This window comes from Micromesistius poutassou, assembly GCF_964030765.1.
Source record: "Micromesistius poutassou genome assembly, chromosome: 9".
NCBI lineage: Eukaryota > Metazoa > Chordata > Actinopteri > Gadiformes > Gadidae > Micromesistius > Micromesistius poutassou.
Genome location: NC_140279.1, coordinates 8,914,313 through 8,935,716, shown reverse-complemented (window position 1 = coordinate 8,935,716; position 21,404 = coordinate 8,914,313). Strand labels below are relative to the sequence as shown.

General features: G+C 41.6%; 1 protein-coding gene and 1 long non-coding RNA gene across 2 annotated transcripts in view; both read right to left on the bottom strand.

Annotated features, from left to right (window-relative positions):
• col24a1 (collagen type XXIV alpha 1) overlaps positions 1–4,316 on the bottom strand; it is a gene marked incomplete at its 5' end in the record, with an annotated part of 91,777 nt that extends 87,461 nt beyond the window's left edge. Inside the window, one exon of the mRNA XM_084473560.1 lies at positions 3,066–4,316. Coding sequence (XP_084329686.1) covers positions 3,066–4,316 — 1,251 coding nt within the window. The remainder of the gene's footprint in view (positions 1–3,065) is intronic.
• A 59-nt stretch (positions 4,317–4,375) lies between these two features.
• LOC311353543 lies at positions 4,376–17,655 on the bottom strand. Its single transcript, XR_014637064.1, has 3 exons — positions 17,258–17,655; positions 7,062–7,132; positions 4,376–4,429 (listed from the first exon to the last, which is right to left on the bottom strand). It is a non-coding gene; the product is annotated as an uncharacterized lncRNA (long non-coding RNA).
• Between the last annotated feature and the right edge of the window lie 3,749 nt (positions 17,656–21,404).

The window sequence follows — 21,404 nt, the reverse complement described above, 5'->3', positions numbered from 1 at the left end:
ATTAGGAAAGAGCAGAAAGAGTGAAAGGAGATTAGACAGAAGATATACAAAGGAACAGTGAGAGACAGAGACGGAAAGAGGGAAATAGGGAGGGAGAGAGTATTTTAATGGGGGCAATAACATGCTGTTGACTGTCCTGGCCTCTACAATGTTGAGTATTTGCTATGTTTATGTAGGAGCTACTTAGTTCAAAGAAAAGAGCCGAGTGTTTTAAACTCAAAGCGCTATTAGTAAAAGCCCTGAGTGGTAGGGGTTGAGTTACACTCCACTCTGCATGAGCCTGATAATAAGCCTTCTGGTCAGCTCTGAGATTAAAGTCAACTTTTGTCATGGAAAAAAAACCACAGCGATTGAAACATGAGGAAAAAACTGGTTCTTCTATTGGACAATAAAGATGTAAAACCAGGAGGAAGGACAATAAAAATAAAAGCATGTGGATTCACACATATGGACAGCACTTCTTGAATACGGAGTAACTAGCAGTGACCTTTCATTGTTCAATGTTACATTCCTGTTGTATGACTTGTCTTTTGCATTGACGTTACATGTCCAAATACTTTTATATTACATGTTTTGGCAATGGCAAAATGGAAGCAACAATAAGCAACAATAGATTGTTTGATATTGCTGTGGTCCACATTGAAATACTGAGATAAAAGTTGAACAAGGACAGGATACACTGGAAAGTCATTCATCCTGGGGCCCTGAGCTGGGCACCAGGCCAACTTCTGTCAGGTTCAAACATGACAGTAGCAATATGGAAAGGAAAAGCCACTCGCAGTGTTGGAGGCAATGTTTCTTAGAAGGACCTTTATGAACCTATGCTGTCATATACATGTAGCAGCATGTAGATAACGCTGGGGTGTTGGGGATAAATTAATATATTTAAAAGGCAAGTTAAAAAGCAACTACAATATTAAGTTTGGGATAATGTTTTGTTTTCTAAAGTTTGATAGAGTAACATAGTAAGAGTTTACCTTTTAACACAGCTCAATGAACACTGCCTTCAGGAAACATCTCAGGCCTTATGTCTTGTGATAGACAGTACATCAAGATTCCCAAAGTTCTGGTTTTAATAGACACGGCCCCCCCGCTGGCCTAAACTGGAAACATTTAGTCTAATTACGTGGCAGTGATAACCAATATGACATTTTACAAGCAAGAGAGGACAAGATGGTATCAATAATGAGTTTCAATGAAAGTTAAAGGGCAGCGTTTTTGGTCCTATGTTTACAGAAAGGACAGGGTAATAAGAAAGATGCACTTTACTACCACAAGACTAACATCTTAAATGTCAAACCATACACACAATATCTGTTCATTTCTTCAGAACTCTAAAATATATGCCACATTCAACTTTAAAACACTCAATTTGATCTAAAACCACACATTATTATCTCTTACTCTTATCATAATAGCATTACATAAATATCACTGCTGCAACCAATCATTATGTTAACTACAGAATATCTTCAGCCTATAAAATAATAATAATACCAAGCCTAATGCAACAACAACCAACCCATTTTGGTGGAACAGTCAGGGAGAGCAAACAGAGAGGAGAAGAGAGACCCACTGAGAGAGAAACATCTGCTTGTTCCGCCGAAACACTCCCACACAGACATACATGGAAAAGGTGAGCGCATAACTACAACAGCAGGTCCCCAAAATGCTCATGAAACCAAATGATAACATTCACATTCTGCTGGAGGACTAAGAGGTGAGGCGGGGGTCAAATCTCCTCCAATTGAGCCTGGTTGAGATAGTTGATATTCTGGTGGAGGTTTGTAAGTATGGAGCCCTCTTCCCCTTCTAGTTTCACTCAGAGACAGATGCAGTTCATGACCTCTGTGCCCCCATGCATATTATCAGTAAAGTGATCCGCCTGCTATAGATAGCCATAATCCAAGAGTGCAATTGCCTTTCCAGGGGAGAGGAGTTGCATTTGGTGGGAGCTGAATGACTTAAGCCAACGCTTCCATGATTTCCTTTGAAGCTGGTCAACTCAGATGCACCCTATTAATCATATGCTGAATTAAACTTGATCTCACTTCTTCCACCTCTAATTGTGCAATAAGGAAGTCTAGCGTCCAGCGCTCATTATTTTAGTATAGCATGCAGTGGTCTGGCGACTGTACTAAGAATAAATGTTGCTCCTACATACATAATGTGAAATATTAACCCTCAGGGAGGAGGGAAAACTGCTTTTGAAGTTCATGTTGTTACCTAACCCTAACCCACACAACACAAACAGGCTGTTTTGCTGACCTTTCACTGAACCAGCATTCAAAACACCACTGCATCAGAGTGGAAAGAAAAGTCAACTTATACAAATAACAGGCAGACATCAGCGCACAAGAATCCATCTATCTAATCTTATCATGTGACAGCCAAAAGGAAGGGCCTCATACCCAGGTTATGTTTCAGACCAGTTTCTCTCGCCATAAAATGTTAAACTTTTTGGGCAGCGCCAGATCTGTCGGCCAATCAGATTGCGTTATGCAAATATACGCAAATACACTGTCCAATGAAATCACCTTTGTAATACAACACGGTAAAACACATGGATACGTCAAAAAGCACCCATCCGTCGACGGACGGAGGTAGTGTGAACGCGGAGTAAGAGTGGCAGGTTAGCTCTTTTTAGCTTTAGAACCCCAAGGTGACTCATGGTGCTAAATAATTTTTTTCAACCTAGTCATATCCATTAATAGAACAGAAGAAATGTACTGGTGTTATTTTTATTTAGTTAATGCTATTTAATCTACCTTGATTCGTGATTCGTTGATTCGTGAAAAAATAAATGTGCTTGGACACGTCATCATATCCTGATCAACACAACCCCTGCCAAATACCTATTTTATTTATGTGTGAAATGAAGCCAAAGTGTGTTATGACGCCAAATAGAAATGTCTTCATAGCATGCTTGTAGCGTCATGTAGACACACATTTACATTATTCCCTTGCAATGTAATGCTATTGATTATTCTTGATTATTCTTGATCATGCAGGGTGCTGCACAGACTTGACTTGACGGAGTGATTCCCATTCATCAATGTACCAACCTCTGGACCTGGATCTCCTTTTAGGCCAAGGAATCCTTCATAGTCGTAGAAGTAGTCAGGTTCATCATATCCATAGTCGTAGCCATCTGCGCCCACGTTGTCGTAGCTCTCATCCACGCCCTGCTCCTCAGAGGTGTCCAGCTGGTTGTGGCGATATAGGGTGGTTCTGCTGGCTCTGTGCTGCACCTCCAGGTTTTCGTCAGTGAGCCGAGGAAGTGGGGTTTGGACCCCGCTGGAGGTGGCGGTGTTCGAGGACATGGTGGCACCTGGATTGTGAGGCCTCCTGGGGCTACCCTCCCCCTCTGTGTTGTTCTCAAAGAGTACTACATTTCTATGGGGCTGTCTTGTGCCTTGAAATGGCATGCTGGTGGAAGCAGGTGAAGATATAGTCCTCCGTGTGAGGTCCAAGCCTTCCAGCCTGTTCGTGGTGGCCAATGGTGTCCCGGTCTGATGGTGGACAGAAGGCGTAGATGTGTGGACGAGGGAATCCCCCAGATGCAGGTAAGTCAGCTCCCCAAGATGAGGTTGGACTGATGGTCTAAGGGTTGAATACTGAGTGTGGTAACTGAATGAAGGCGGTTGTTCAGAGACTGCCTTGGCATTAGGGGTGCGATCGGCACGGCTCGATCCTGCCTCAGTAGAGGAGGATTCTATGGAAGGTTCGAAAGGGGGGTTGTTTGCCTCAAAATCCACACCAGCGGGGGACGGGGGCGATCGGAAAGTGTCAGCCAGCCGGCACTGTTTTCTAAGGTAATTGCAGTAGTGTGTGGCAGCCTGGGCATATGGGTAGATATCCAGCTGGCATATGCGGCCCTGGAATGGGGCTGCCTTGGAGTTCATTCTTCCCAGTGTGAGCAGACCTCCGGGGCTTCCGAGAAACTGGGGCCTACCGAGGGTCTGCTCCCACTGGTACACTGCCCCGCAGTTTGCATGGAAAGACACAGAGCGCTTATGGATGCCCAGGGCAAACGAGTGCTGGTGCCCGTCCTGCCAGTCATACGTGAAGTAGACAGAGGCCTTGTGGGCCGTGTACACCACTACTCTGCGCGGCAGCAGCTGGATGCCAAAGCGCACCCTGTCCTGGTCATCCTTAACACTGAGAAGGAAAGGATTGTTCACTTGCCAGGAGTTTAGGCTCACCACCACCGAGAAGTCGTTGCTGATTTCTGGGGAGAAAAGGCTAGCTGGGGCCTCATAGATGGAGTTTGAGTCCAGCAGGACCCCGACTCCAGGGGGCAGGCGGTTCTGTGGTGAGGGAAAAGTGGCATCGATGGAGGAAGAGGAGGAGGGTGAGCTGGTGCCTTCGTTGGGAGGATCTCTGCTACTTGAGGCTGTGAGCCCCAGGCGATAGAGGACATCGACTCCTGAGGAGGAGAGAGAGAAGAGACAGAAGAGACATTATTTCAAACAATATAATGACAGTGTTTGAAGAAGTAGAAATGAGGACTACAACTTCTAATGGGGAAAAAATCCTAAATTAAAATTAAATGAAAACATAGCCAAATCTTAAAAGCTGCACTCAGATATACCTTTAAATTGGTTTCTTTATTTTAACATTTATTTAAGCCCAACAGCTAGATGCCTCAATATACTTTGAGAGCAGTCTTCAGTCAAAGGCAATGTAATACACTTGAAGACAAGAAACAGCCCAAACAGTAAGATGGAAGGAATTTAGTGACAGTGACAGTTTAAATATAAACACAATGATAAAGTGAAGAGGCTGGAGGCAGACTCTCGAGATTGGAGCTTTTATGACAGATAAGCTTGCAGTGAGCTAGGCTCACTCTTAACATATATAAATGGAAACTGACATCTCAAGACAAATAATTTAAAAAGAAACTAATGCCTCATTTGTTGCACTATAGATGCATCAATGTTCAGCAAGCTAAAGAAGTTCACTGATTAGCTGCTTTACCCTCACAATTGAACACCATAGACATTGGTGTTGTTGTAAAGAGGTAGACAGAGAGAAACAGAGAGAGAAAGCTGGAACACAGAGGAGAAGAAGGGGACAAGAACTGGTCATACTGGATCAGGAACCTTACAGTCCCTAAGATTCACGAGACGCAATCAATTGTTTCCGAGTTCTTTGAGTCATCTGATTTAGAAGGTATGTCAAGTCTGCTGACACTGGGAGATTGTAGCTCTTAAACTATTCTAAGAAACATGGAGGTTTTTGCTTGATGAGAAAGCTAACGTACAGTCCAGGAAAACAAGTCAACATTGATATCTATAATTCCCTAACTGTTTCACACAAGTCAATTATCTATGTATTGTATTCAAATCAATATGGAATGGATTAGAAGGATTCATTATTAATTATTAATAATAATTATTAATAATTAAATCTACAGTTTAAGAATAAAATGACGTTGTGGACGTCTACAACCTGTGACTCTTGCCAGAGATGACTTACATTGTGATGTTATTGTTAGGTGACTACCAGTGTTTCAATTGTAGGCCGCGAGGGCTGACCCTAATTAGAGTACTCCCCTTCTATCTGACAAAGTTGGGATTGAACGTGGTTCTGCGGATGTGGGTCTTTCATCGCCTTTTTTATATAGTCGTTTTTAGCACGTTTGAGGTGTATCAGGGGGAAACACACAACTAAAAAGTGGCTCCATCTAGCTGCAGCCAATCTGAGCACGCACTGAGAGGTCCTTGAAATGCTTTGCCTGGGGTAACGTCAGCATGGATTCCAATCAACCTGTCTTGAGTGTGAAGACGTGCTGCACTACCTTTGAATGTACATTCCTTCTCCCCCCACTTATGATGGATTGATCCAGCCTTGATCAAATCATAAACGGTATAGAAACCACCTGGATAGAAAGATCAATTGTGTCCATTTGTGCGTGCATGTGTGTGTTCACACACAGACCTGTATGTTTGTGTTGATGTGTGTGTGTATGTGTGTGTTTGCCATTGGGATTTTGCTTGAACTTGAACAGATAGATCAAACCATAGTCAAACATGGAAATTAAGTTAAGAAGTCACAATGACAACTGATCTGGTTTCTACATCCTGGATACCCTGGCACACAACCTACTATATATATATATTTATAACATGCTATAATGTTTATAATATATATACACTTTCTCCTTCACCCTTTGTGATTGATTAGTGCACATTTAAAGCGTGTCCATTTCAACTGTACACCCACAGCCCTCCTATGACTTATGGTGGTTTAGAGCCATGCCCAGAGACAGGAGGGGTGAGGCCTCTACGGCAACCTGACTACCCTATTAGAATAAAGAAAAGACATGTTCATTAGAAGTTGCTTTTTCTTTGGTCTTGTGAAGGAGGAACCACCGTGTTTGTCTGCAATGCTTTCCTGTAACAGACATGAGTTCAGTCTAAACCGTCCTCTCCTGGAAGTACAAAAGGTTATACCAAATACAGAAGCTTTTCTGGATAAATGGATGGATAAAAATCATCTTATAATCTTATAGTCTTATTATGTATGTTTTTCCTTAACAATGAAAGATATTCGTTTTCGTCATAAGACTGATTTCAGCTGATTTGTCATTTACTTGATGTAGAAAGTATGTTTTCCATTATGTTTGGCTGCCATGCTGCAGCAGGATTTTCTCACCAAGAAATCCCATACAGCCACAAAATCCTGGAAGTAATTCACAGTTTCCAGCAATAGAGACTACTGTATATCATTACTCATCTGTGCTTCATGACAGCATAAAGAATGTTTTCAATGTATCCCAATGTATCCCAATCCCTCAGTTCTTTAACTACATGTTGAGGCCAAGAGTAATGCATTAACGGCATCGCTGCTGGGATCCCAGGTGGATAAAAGTAAAGGGCAAAAGTCAGAGGTAAATCTGAGGATAAGGGATCAGGAAGGGTGGGCTTCACTGTCTAAAAGAAAAAAAAAAATTCTTGACATGTTGATTGATCTGTTTATGAGGAGTTTTGTCCTTTCCTGCCCACAGCTGACACAGATAAAAAGCATTCTTAATATGAGGAGGATTCGGCTGTTACCTTGTGTACGGTAGTCTTCTTCTGCAGACAGCACTGCTGCGCATACTGACAGGAGCAGGAGGAAGCTCCACCTAAAGGAGCACACACACACACACACACACACACACACACACACACACACACACACACACACACACACACACACACACACACACACACACACACACACACACACACACACACACACACACACACACACACACACACACACACACACACACGTTAGTTCAGGAGGGTACAAGGTATGACATTTGTTCCCCATTATGGACATATGAGCACCTGTTCTTTATTATTGCTTCATTCAGTATCATGAAGTAGTTTGATATCATGAATATTTGACAGGAACATTTGACTGCTTTAAACTCATCACAATGTACACCAATTAATGGTACAGTACAATTATAATAATCTGGTGTAAATCAAACAGCATGTTTGATTTGTTTCAAGGGAATGTAAGGGTTCTTGTCATGAGTAAAACATCCAGGAAAATGGCTTGGGTCAAAAACAAGGGGCCGGACGGTAGTACAATGAGCCAACTGAATATCAAATGACTAGATTACATTAATTGCCTTCTCTACTGTTCCATGAACATCACTCCCTGCAGTACACACAAACAGCTAACCTGCACACCTGAACACCTGAACAGAATGTGTCCAATGTAGATTACATTGCATTTTGGATGTCTTGACCTCAGACTCAAGTATTGATGACCCATAGGAACTGCAGGCATGATAGCAGATCAAGCACAGGGCCTGTCCTGACCATTTTAACATATGCAGAAGGCGGCAACCGAAAGCCCACCAAGTGTGGTTTATTTTAGGAAGACTTGGGGAGGACTGGGACAAAAGATTTGCCCTGGCATTTTGGACCAGACCGACCCACCACATTCAATAACACACACCTTTTCGGTCTCTTGAATGTGTATACCAACTGTGCAACTCTTTAAAACCACGTACCTTGAGCCATGCAATGATTTAGCGGGAATCAGTGAGAGTGGACACATTAAATACTTCCAAAAAGTGTAATTTATTAACACTACAAAAAAGTATACTCCACCATAGGCCTGGGCAATAAATCAATAAATAAATTATCGTATTGTGATAGACTTTTGATCAATATCAATATAAAACATGTTCAATATATATTGATAAGAGACTGGACCACCAAATCTAGCAGCTGGGTTTGTTACACAAACACGGTTCCATACTTACTTACTATATTTGAGTGTTTTTCATTGTTGTATCGACATTGGAGTATTTATCAATGAAGAACAGTGGAAGGTTCTAAACAGAAGTGTTTAAATCCAGCATGGTAATTCCTAGGCTTTTAGGTCATTAAAATTATCAATAATTATCGATATTGATCAATATGATCAAGTTATATCGTGATATGTCTTTCAGCCATATCGCCCAGGCCTACTCCACCATCACGGTAATGGATCTTAAAGCAGCATTCATCCTATTGGGTGTACCTATCAGTGGCGGAACAACTTCACGAAGGGCCCTGGGGCAGAAATGGGTCATGCCCCCCCCCCCAACACACACACACACACACACACACACACACACAGTGCCTGTCTGTGGCCTATGTCAGTGGGAAGAGTGGAGTGCAACACTGTAGACCTACATTGAACTCATCATCAGTATTCTTTCTAACGTTCAGGTACACATAGGCTATTCTCATTACTAGAGTTTACTTCCTGATGCCACCCCTCCCATTAACCCAGGCTTGGGACCGGCACCTAGTTGAGCAGGCTTGCCCCCTTAAGTGGCTGAGTTAGGCTAAATTATTACAAAGATTCCAACAAAATAAAGCCACATACACATTACGGAACCACGTCTGAAATATAGGCCTATAGTAGGCTAGTCCAACAAAAATATTTAACAAAATAGACTGCCCAAAAAGCACGTCGGCCCACCGGGAAAATGCCCAGTATGCCTGATGGCCAGTCCGTCCCTGCTTGTGTCCATGTGGTCTTGATGAAGTCTCAATTAGAAAAGTGAAACAATGGACCAATCCCGTTACACCCCTTGGCCCAAACCCTTAACCCTACCCCTACCCCTTAACCCTTCCCTTCAACCCTACCCCTATGAAATGGGGCAACAACCCTTCAAGACCCAGTTACAGTACGACATTAGTAGTCGTTGATGGGCTTTACATAGATAGATGCGACAAGTTTGTGGCCGGTTGTTTTGAGTTTCACAATACCGGCTTCAGCTGTGGTGATTTTTCTTGCGTGGGTTTTAAACATATTTTTGCTGGAAATGTGGAAAAAATAAAGACTTGTTCGACACAGTATTTGATGACTGGGAATGCTGGTGGATCCATTTGAGGTATGTAGAATATACTGCAAACAGTTTACCTTGATTTGTGTTTTGATCAGTGTTCAGGTCTATTAGGATAGAATACCGTACACATGCATTGTATGTAACTAGTTTCAAGTAGTAAAAGTCCTTCCAATTCAGACTAAATTATGTGATTTTATTTCCTTTTCCAGACCAGTCGTCCGTCATACTGCAAGTTGACTGTAAAGGTGCCCATCCTGCATTTGTGGTTCAACTTAGAGCTGGAGCTGGAGCAGGAGCAGGAGCAAGACTTCCACCTCAGCAGATGAGCCATGCATGATCTGCAGAGGCTGCTTATTGCTTGTCTCCGGGATGTGTACAACGTATTTTTCACAACACTTTAATTTCAGAATAAATCTTTTGATACAATATCTGTCTCTGGAATTTTACTGTTTAGTTTGAATGTCTTAGGAATGCAACTTTATCTACATGGAAAAACGCGTTATGATTAGAAATTAATTTTATTCATGCTCACAATCCCTTATGCCCGTGTCACACCATCCAGAAATTGACACCTTGTAGCCATCTAATAAGATGGCTAAGATGGCTAAGATAGCCATCTAATAAGATGGCTACAAGACGGCATTGAGAAGGCTTCACGTAGTCGTGTTGCCTTTCTAAGACAATCAGGCAGCTTCTTGTTTCCTTCGAATTGTCTTCGTGAGGCAATGGCACCGATGATCACGTGAAGTAAAGACGGAGATGACACGACTTGACAAGATGCCCTCACGATAGCCTTACAAAGGGCAAAATGGACACACAAATTCAACACGAAAATGAAACTTTGCAAGGTCCTTCGACAATTCTTTGGCATGCCAAAGATTTTGGCACCGCTCACGAAGGTGCTGCCGGAGCCTGAGAAACTCCACCTGCAGTCATACGATGGCTTCAGATGCCCTCACGAATGGCCAGATGTTTTTACGATCAGAGCCGAATTTTAACATTTCCTTTATCGTGTGTCCATCAGGTGTCAATTTCGGGACAGTGTGACACGGGCATTAGAAACTGCAATATTGCACTTTACATTGCATTGAACATTGTACCAAAAGATAATACATAAAACCAGAATAAACATAGAACTTGAGGTAGTATGCCATCAATGCAACAACTCCCAGCACCCGGAGTGTTCTAGAATATTTTACAGAACATGGCCAAAAGCTGTGTGCGCCTCCGGATGATATTATGAATCTGAACCATTGCGATATATCCACTGTTATGGTGCTATCCATTTGTATGGTCTGACCAAAAGGGGGCGTTTGTATGGACTGACCAAAAGGGGGCGTTCCTCTGTGAAATGCCGCAAGAAAGCTGGGAGATTTACACCTTACAAATAGGACTACCGGCGTTCCATACAAATGGATAGCACAATAAACATTAGTGCATAGTACCGTGGTCGCAAGCTGCTCAGGGCCACACCCCCACCCTCCACCTTGCCCCCCCTCTCTCCTCCTCATTAGCATTTAAAGCTACAGACACAGAAACGGCACGTTTGTGGATAGCTCATTGTGGGACTGGCTCGTTGTGGCTGTAATTTTGCACCAAGGCTGAATTTCTGGAATGAGTCTTCAAATACTGTATTAGGAGCCCACTAACACCATATAAAAGCATCCATAAAGTAGCATGCCATGGGACCTTTAACAGTTCATAACTCCCACTTAACCATGTCCTAGGAGCAACATAAATAAATTTGGTACAATGGTGTAACTAGCCATACTTTACAAAAACAATTAGACCATTACTGTCCGAGGGATAGTTTCTCCATCATCTTGGATTTTCTGAAAAATCTTTACAATTTAACTTGTTCTAGACAAACTGACTAATCAACACCTTATTTGGGGTGAAGCTTTAACAAACCATGGTAACAACCTGGTACTACAGGTGCCCAGGACCCCCCCAGGAAACCTTTATGTGAGCCATATCCAATTAAACCACAGGCAGTTCCGACTGAGCAACCTGACTGAGCAACCTGAACCCTTAGAACATGATCAGATGAGCTTGACAGCACACCTAGCCGTGCCCAAATGAAAAATGCAGCATCACTACAAATATTAATTTTGCCCATAAACATGGCGCTACTTGTGTGCACCAATCTGTGTGAGGGCTAAAACGTGTGCGGGTAGGACTGCCTACCAGTGCTTCGATGGAGCACACACACCAGGGCTGTCCCCACACGGACAGCCCCCACCCAGCTTCCCCTAGTTGTTGTTCTTATATATATTTTTATTTTATTTTCTTGTATTTACAAGTGGTGTGCTGAAATATTTATTAATTTTTTTTTAATTTTATATTGCTCTTTATTAGTGTTCGCCATCTGAAGCTGAGTCTTGCATTTGGAAGATTATCAAGTCACATTTCAGTTACGATCAGAGTTAAGTCATGCTAGTATGTAACCTGAAAGGCCTCCCAAGTTTGGTCGATGTAATGCCCCAGACAGAATGGCTGTAGTGCTTTTTTGTTACAGGGGTTACACAAGGAAATGCCTACATTTCTTAGTAGGAGATATGCTAGGATATAATAATAATAATGGCAACAATGACCCCTTTTTGATTATATAATTATATGAAAGAACGATTAATAACGAATAACACAGTTGAGAACTCTACTTAGTTTGTTTTGGAGGCGATAATGTAAAGTTTGAGACATACTATAAATTTGAAAGACATACTATACAATTTCAGATTTTGATTTTGTTGTTTTAATATCAACACTGGTATAATAATAATATGAACAAACAAATACAAACAAACTGTTTAATAATAGTTAAAGGAAACAACTAATTATAACAAGTCAAGAGCACTAGAGCCATACTCTTGCGTGCATGGCAATGCTTCTCAAATACAAGAATGCACAGTGATTGTAACAGCTTGGCAGACTTTACAATAGGGGCTTGAAGGTGTCTCCGTTGCTAGGAAGTGACTTGCACTGTTCATGTAGTAATCTATTGTCAGAATCGGTAGACAGTCAGATCCAATGTAAGTTGTCAGTTTATCTGGGACAAAATAGTTTAAAACAAACTATTTGAGAGCATTCCCCTTACAATATGACAATCTGATGACTGGTATTTTGCAATATCGCAGTGAAGCACACTCGATGGTATGCTTTACCGTCAGTATTGTCACATCAGTGGTGCGGTTAGGAACACAGTGCAGAGTTTTGCAAGCAAGCATCACAGTAACTATGACATTGCTTCAATCAACCATAACGTGTTGATTCACTGTAGATGTTATACATTCACATCTGAACTCTGCATGATCAATCATCACCAACTTCAAACATAACTTGACACACCAGTAAGGTCTCAACAACAAACACTCCAAGCACATGCTACATGATAATAGAGACATGAAATAAGATCCTGATGTTTAGTTGAAGGTTAAAAGACTCCCACAATCTTACCATCCCACTGTCTACATGCCTGGTAACCCCACCCCTAGGTGGCACTGTCTCTACCATATACATTGTGTAGAACGATGCATCATACTGTAAACTGTTTTCTTGCTAAAGACTGTTTTCTTGCTTCCCTTGACTAATTAAACAAGCAACTATAGCTTAAGAGTCCTATTTCTCACTGCAATTACATCTTAATCTGAGGCGATTGGAATTGCAGGTTACATTGGTGTGGGAGGAAATGAACAGGTTCTGCATCGTTAGGTGTATTTGGGCGAGGTCTTGTACTTGAAAGAGGAGCTGGGAGTGTTTGTGTGGAACAATATCTGCAAGGCTGCCATGTTTGTTGGAGAGAGAATGAGGGAGCAAGAGAGAGAGAGAGAGAGGAGAGAGAGAGAGAGAGAGAGAGAGAGAGAGAGAGAGAGAGAGAGAGAGAGAGAGAGAGAGAGAGAGAGAGAGAGAGAGAGAGAGAGAGAGAGAGAGAGAGAGAGAGAGAGAGAGAATCAACAGAATCAACACAGGCCGTGTCACCTGTTCCACATCGAGAACCTGGTGCAACATTCCACAGCTGGGAACATCTTTTTCCCCTCAGCAAAGAAAAATAATGGGTTGGAGAGGATTAGTAGTGGACTAAAAATATTAAAAGGGCTGAATATAAAACAAAGCATACCCTCCTGTAGTTCTAAGTGAGTCACCCATATGCTGATTCATACTGTCTGCCTGTCAAGGGCTATGGCAGCCAGAAGGCCTAGAGAACTCTGCAATACTGACTTCTAGCTACGCAATATTTAAAGTGGGAACATGTTGTATACATTAACTATTTCAAGAAAGACAATTTTCTAGAGGTTCTGACATAATCCCTACTATTGTAATGTTCATGCTACTCAACTTAAATTTGCCGGGGAATACTAATATTTCGAATAAGAGAATATTTGGTCAGGTGGTTTTGGAAAACATCTTGACTGATTTAGACTGAATGACATGGGATGCACCAATAGCTATTGACAATGTTGTTGAAAGAAAATATTGATTTGTTTTGTTTCGTTTTTCAGTGAAGAGGGGCTGCTGTGCCAAAGTGACAGGAGAGTAAGACGTTCTTCCCAGTCCAAGGGGTTTATGGGTAGGAACACTGAAAGCAGGAGAAAGCTCCCCAAACACTGCTCTGTTGACTGAGGGGAATACCACTATGTGGGAAGTGGGTGCTATGTCACAACTATAAATAATCACCCTTTCAAAATCTGCTGCTGCTGCAATGAATCTCTAAAAAACCTCAAAAAAATGGGTTTATCAGCTAAAGCTACCAAATGTACATTGCTTTGTGTGGAATCTAAAAAAGGTAAATAAATGTTAATAGACATATATATATAACAATGACATGTAACAATCATAACTAATGCAAATAATACTGCAGGATGTGGTGTGAATATAATATTTAATATCAACTAAGGTGAACAGGTTGTGCTCTCCAAAACAAAAGCAATGGAATGCAAAACAGAACGTATAGCTGAATTTGAAGCATATATTTGAACATACTTTGTACAGACATGTTGAAAATTAATACAACAAAGAATGGGTCAACCAGACACACAGTATGACTCTGGAAACTTGAATATAATGTGTTCTACAATTGCATTTGTTGGCTCACTTTTTTCAACATTTGCATACTTTGACATGAATGAATTATTGATCAAGAGCCAATGATCATAGCTAATCATTGGCCATGTTTCAGGTTCAACACCTGCACCTCAGCTTCTTTATGGAGGAATCCCTCACTGCTCCAAACAACCATTAGCCAATTAGCAAGTCAACACTTAAAGTCAACGCTTTCCATTCCTAGTATCAGCCCCTTACTTGCTGTGGCTGCAAATGAACGCATATGCGCAAACACACACACACACACGCACACACACACACACACACACACACACACACACACACACACACACACACACACACACACACACACACACAACCTACAGAATTTATTAACTAGTCTATAGCAAACAGTATATCAACAATATGTCTGCACATGTTGCCTTAACTCCATTATATTATATTTATTATAAATAATAAAAGCAAATGCTAAATCCTCCCTCAAATCTATAATCTCCCTACCAACATGTAAAGCACTGTGTAACGGTAAAGTCTCTGAAATGGGTGTGTTTTTGTGCCACCAAAACAGAGGAGGGACAGCATATATTGCCTTGTAGCTTGTCTTTTGGACATTCATTGTAAAGAGCCCAACCAGTCACGTGGCTTTCTGGTGCTCGGTGGACATCTGAATCACACACACACACACACACACACACACACACACACACACACACACACACACACACACACACACACACACACACACACACACACACACACACACACACACACACACACACACACACACACACACACACACAAACAGCTGCAGGGAGCCCCGGGAGACAAGAGATCATTGGAGACCAGAGTAAAGATTGACTTAGTCCACACGACAGGGTGTAGACAGTGGTCTGTGAGTTAACTTCCACTGGCCTTTATTAGTTCACTTTTTTTTTTCCCCCTGTAATGGGGTAAAGTAAGAAAGGGATGGGGGGAGGGATGGTGTCTGGGGGGCGAGGGGTGTGGAGGGCGCTGCAGATGTTAGGAGAGCTTAAAAGACTCCATTACTATGAACAGACAGCCACAAAACCTCATGCAGACAGTGGTGAGAGTGGAGAAAGGTGAGGGTGCAGTCAGTGGAGGTTAAAACGTTATCTGTGTCATGTTGGTGTGTATGTGTCAAAGGCTGGTGGGTAAAACAACATCTCAGATCACGCGGTACCTGCCTGTCATCACCACAAATCCGCCACCTATGGTGTCTTTCCTAACAAGAAATCTGCCACTAAACCAATCGGCAATACCCATTTGAATTTTGGTTATTACTTTCCCATTGCCCCAAGGGGACAAACATACTTACTTACATACCTTGGTGGTTCCTACATTATGTGTATTTCGTTTTTTCTGTTAACTTGATACACACTCAAAAGACGGTTCCATAGTGATATTGCAATTGACATGTGCTGCAATAGACAGTTTGTCCAATGGAAAAAAGGCTGCTATATGTGTGGATGTGGATTATGCTGCTGTATGGTGGATATCACCCCTTACCTTAAAAACTAAGTCTGAGTCTGGTCAATCTGAATGTAAAAGTCATGACGTGCTCATTACATACAACACAGCCAGTGTGTCAGTTTGTCACAGGTGACTTCTTTAGTGTAGGCAACAACAACATAACTACAAATATGGACTGTTGGTCACTGATTTCATCCAAGCCTTCATCTATCAAAATGTAATGCCTGGGAGAGAGAGAGAGAGAGAGAGAGAGAGAGAGAGAGAGAGAGAGAGAGAGAGAGAGAGAGAGAGAGAGAGAGAGAGAGAGAGAGAGAGAGAGAGAGAGAGAGAGAGAGAGAGAGAGGGGGGGGGGGGATATAAGCAGCTAAGTTGGCAGTTAGCTCTCAGTCAAGTGTGTGCGAGTAGCCTACTTAGTCTTTGCAACCACACACAAGCCAATCCATTCCCAGCAATGGAGCAGCACTGTTGAACAGTAGGGAATTGTCTGGCCTCTTAGAAAGCCACTTGCTGGGCATGTCATTTAACTAGTGATGCCTATACACTAACACTGAGTGAATTCAGCGTATACGCTCAATTCGCCGCAGGCCCCTCGGTTTTGGTTTTCAATGACATGGGTGAAATGCGTTATTTATATCCCCTGCGGCAAACAGCCACACAATGAAACAAAACTAGTTGTTATGAAAAAAGCATATCTGTGAAATGAGATCAATGAGTTGACGAAGATCCGTAGACTTTCGTACAAAATAAAACATAATCTATTTTTTTCTGTAGACCCTGGTATAAGCAGGTGTCAATAACAGACCATTCATTTGCTTTAAACATCGCTTTAACTAGATATTTCAAACTATATTAGATAGATATTGCATGAGTGTGTTTACTGTATCTATGTATAAAAACGTAGTAATTACATTGTTTTATTTTGTTTAAGCATACAATATATAAAATAGTTCCAGTTCCAATTGACCAAGACCTACTACGGAAAGTGTTTTTGTTATATTGTATTAACGACAAGGACGACAATTAAATTAAAAAAAACTAATACAACCACAATGAAGGAACGCGTTAAACCTGTTAAGGGCAACACGATCAGGTAGGCAAAGGAATGGGCTGCTCTGCATGTCCACAGCTATACGCGGTCAATGCCAAGACTCCAGACTAATACAAACCACGATGTAATGTGTTCAAACTCAAAGTGGCAAGGTAAAAAAAAAAAGTCATGCTCAGGGAAATACCGATGCTCAACGATAAAGATTCTTGTTTACCACGACAATTTAGTTTGAATAACGATGTTGAAGGGGTCTCAACTGAAAAGCCGCACACAACGTAATATCTTAACAAAAAGTATACATTTAAACTTACGTTGCTGCCGTGGGAGAAACGTGTCCACTCCTTGTCCTTTGGGCTCCTAAATGCATTTGTATGCATTTGTCCAGGCAGCAGAGTTCTAGGTGAAAACAGAATTCCACACAAGAGGATCCCGGTTCATGGGCTAACCTTTGAGAACAGCCAAAGGAAGCGTAGCCTGAACGAAAGTGACTGCCAGCCCCTCAGAATGTCCTCATTGTATGGTGTCCACAAATCTCTTCCACCCTTTCTCACGACTTCTCAAGGTTCGTATGTTAAGTTTTTTCCCTCTCGACCTATCCACCGTGGAAGAGGGAAACAATTGCATAGAATGATGGATAGCAGTGCGCCTAGATACAGTGTTGGCGTTTTTGTGTCAATACTTCAATGGGCGGCCTGTAGAGATTAGCCTATCTTTCTTTTTTTCTTTCTTCCTATCGTTCACCCACGACTGTACACGCCTGAAACCGAGTGGTGTTCAAAAACCAAACTTCTACGCGGCTTTTCACCTCAAGGCGGTGGTTTGTGATATGCCTTGACTTGCACTGATGCAAGAGGATCCGTATTCACCTACAACTCCTTCCAGTTGGTGTTGGATTTCACCAATTATGACATCACGCACATCGATCAGGCTTCAGCTTGTGTCCGTCCATTAATGGCGCGTTTCCACCGAGCGGTGCGGTACGGTTTGCGATATTTTTTTTATTTTATTTTTCGTAGGATAAGTCTGGGATTCTCGCCTCTGATTGGTTAGAAGGGCTCTCGTGTTTCGATTAGTCCTAGTTGTTTGCGGGAGTTTATGGTTAGGTTTAGGGTTAGGTTTAGAGTTAGGGTTATGGTTAGGGTTAGGGTTAACCTTTACCCAAACCCTAACCCTAACCATAACCAATCGGAGGAAAGCCATTCTAACTAATCAGAGGCGAGAATAGATAGTGAAAAAAATAGCGCGTACGGTTACGCTACATTGTTATGCGATGACTCAACCAATATTCCTATATAGGCTTACGTAGGTGAAGTCATGATAATTGATAAGGCACAGCCTTCTACTTAAATAGCTATTGAGATAATGACTATCCTTCTGAAACAGATAGACCATGTTTATGTTGCAATCATTGGGTCAAGGATTTGTATGAATTTGTATTTATTAGTAGGCCTATGCGAGGACAAAACGAAATTGTTGCTATGACAACGATCCTGCTCATATAATATAAACAAAACAATACAGAAACAAAATACCAGTATACATAAAATCTTACTTTCATTTAACATAAGCGTACTATCACTACTAAGTGTCAAATAAGGACATGCCCACATGGGTCCAGTCAGATTGTTGGACTGTGTCTGAAAATGCTAGCTTGTCTTTATTTTCTCTTAATCTCTTAACAGTATGTCGCTAAGTCATGCCCCCCGTCGTTACCATGACAAACTCGGACAAACAAACCATGCTCGATAACAAAACATATGGAAAAATGGCAGCTGACAGTATATCAAAGCAGGTTTTGGAGAAGTTTTGGGCGAAATATTTAATTATTTAATTATTTAATTTCTTCCAGGATCAATCGAAAGGGACTACATTACGCTATGGAGGGGTATATTCAAAACTTTAAAACACATACAGAAGGTAACAAGCTTAAATTCAGTTGGTATTCTGGCCTGCCACACAGTCTGATCCACATTACACACTTTTTCTTGTCCCGTTGTGGCTTGGGAAAAGGGATGAAATATACCCCATTCTGCAGCCTCTCAGGATACCGACGTGTGCGTGTTACATGTACCACAAGCACATCGTTTGACCATGTTTATTTTTTTTTTTACACAAACAACATAAATCCACCATTAAATTGTTATATTATGCCTCCTCCCTGTTGTTTTCAATGGAGTTGTCCGAGCCGATGTCCGAGTATAGTTGCGGCTGGAATGTCATTGGCTCATCTGCGTTCTAAGGGCGGAGCTTAGCGACAGGTCAAGTGTTTGTCCTCATCAACAGTATAATAAGGACATAACATCTTAATAACTAACTATAGTGCACAGACCACAATGGGATGATACAGCTATACGATTTGGGGCCAGGCATACAGTACTGATAAACATCATGTATTTACATTTACTTTATTTGCATTTTGTTTTTTGTGCTGCTGAAAATACTCCAAACACCGCTGTGTTTCTGCTGAAAGAGGGAAACTAGTTATTCACTATAATGGATAAAAAAAAATTTCTCTACCATTTTTTCAAACTTTTTTTTTCAGGCTCTAACCCACTATTTCCTCTCCATGTCTTAAAGTCTTATCTAATCTAATCTAATGTTAACCCATTATCCTAGAAGAAAACAGACCCCATCTCTCTCTCTCTCTCTCTACCTACACACACCTGCCTCCTCCTCAAGACGTTGTGTACCCCTCTCCATCCAACTGGAGAGGGCATATGGGCATATGGTTTAAAGTTTAGCTAATGTATGTTTTGAAGGGGTGGGGGGCAGTAATGGGAGACTCCCAGGACAGGAGGGAGCGGAAGGGGGTGGGGGCGATATGTGCTTCTTAACCTTTAAAACAAGCAAGAGGAAAAAGAACAGTCCCACAGGGGACGCAAGCAGACAAGTCTGACAGCTACTTTAAACAGACCAGGGAGGCAGGGCAGCGTTGACAAGGAACAGTGAGCAAATAGGCTCTGACCTTGGAGGTGAATGCAAGCTGTAGCCTCCAGGCAGCAGATTATCTTTTCAACAGTCATAGTGGGTCAGGTGCTGCTTCTTCCTGGTTTCATCAAAAATGTTGGAGTAGTCCTAAAGAAGGAAGTGCATGTTGCTGATGAAGAGATCATGACTTTACCATCAGGTTCTTTTCAGGTATTTTTCTTTTTGCAATGGCTCCAGCAGATGTTTGACCTCTTCTCTGCTACAACGAAATAGCAGAGAAGAAGTGTTTGAAGTTATCATCACTCAAACCAATGCATAAAATGTGCACCAAAACTAAAATAATGAAAAATAAATAAAAAATATGTATATGATGTGTGGTATTGTCATCAGCACAGGCCTGGGGATTTCAAAGGCAACATGGTAACAGAGTAGATAATACATTTGAACAAATCTACAACCTTGATGACAACATGGATAGGACAAGATGGACACTGATGTAATCTAAAGGGTTTTAGACAGATTTAAGCCACCAAAGGCGAAGCTAATTGACCTACATGTACTCATAGCATACTCTGGCTATGCAATGTACCTTCGGCATTTCAACTTACATAATGTTTTATTAGACAAAAGGAATTGAAGCATGATCATTTATTTTACGATTGAAAGATTAACACATTGTTTGCAGAAGCCAAGCCTATATAGTCACATGTAATAATGCAGGAGCAGTTCAACAGCGACCTGTTCAGCAATGAGCCGTCCATTGCGACTGTAAATCCACATCTAGAAAGCTGTAGGGTCTGGCAACGAGTAATGAAAATGGCCCAACTCGAGGGGCGGCACCAAGCATGCATTTGAAAATATCACTGCACGCAATTGGATAACACTACGACCAATCAGAAGAATACAAGGGGTGATGTATTCAGACCAGCAAAGCTAACTAGACTCTTACCTTATCCGGTCGGAAAAACAGCAACGCTTTTGGCCCGCCTATATCAGATACATCAATGTGATTGGTTAATGTTCTGGGACAGGGGAATCAGGGAGTGAGCATATTGCTCGTTCCCAAAGTGACTCGCTGAGCAAATTCAAATTGTGCTCTCGTGAGAACTCTGGATTTCCAGACTTTCTGAAAGTTGTGAATGTAGATATAATATCACAACAAAACATCAAGCGAAATACGTGGACATTTTTAAATATTTCAACTCGAGCAAAGTGTTTGTTCGCACAATTTATCCATTTGTGCCACAGGTTTGGCCGATGAAAAATGTGCATCTATTCGTGTCTTTGCAATGACTCTGTATGTATTCATGCCGCGCCTTCATTTTTGGTATGACTGCACGTCCTGAAGTCCTTATTGAATCACAAACATTTTTGATGTCTTCTCGAAGAGCTGCAGGCGCAGCTCCTGGAGAAGACGGTTCAATTTAAAAAAGAGACAAAGTTTTAAACATTAACTTAGATAAACAGGGTGAATGTCCAGATGTGTATTAATCAGACCATTTGAGAAGGATCTGTAAACTGGTGTCCATT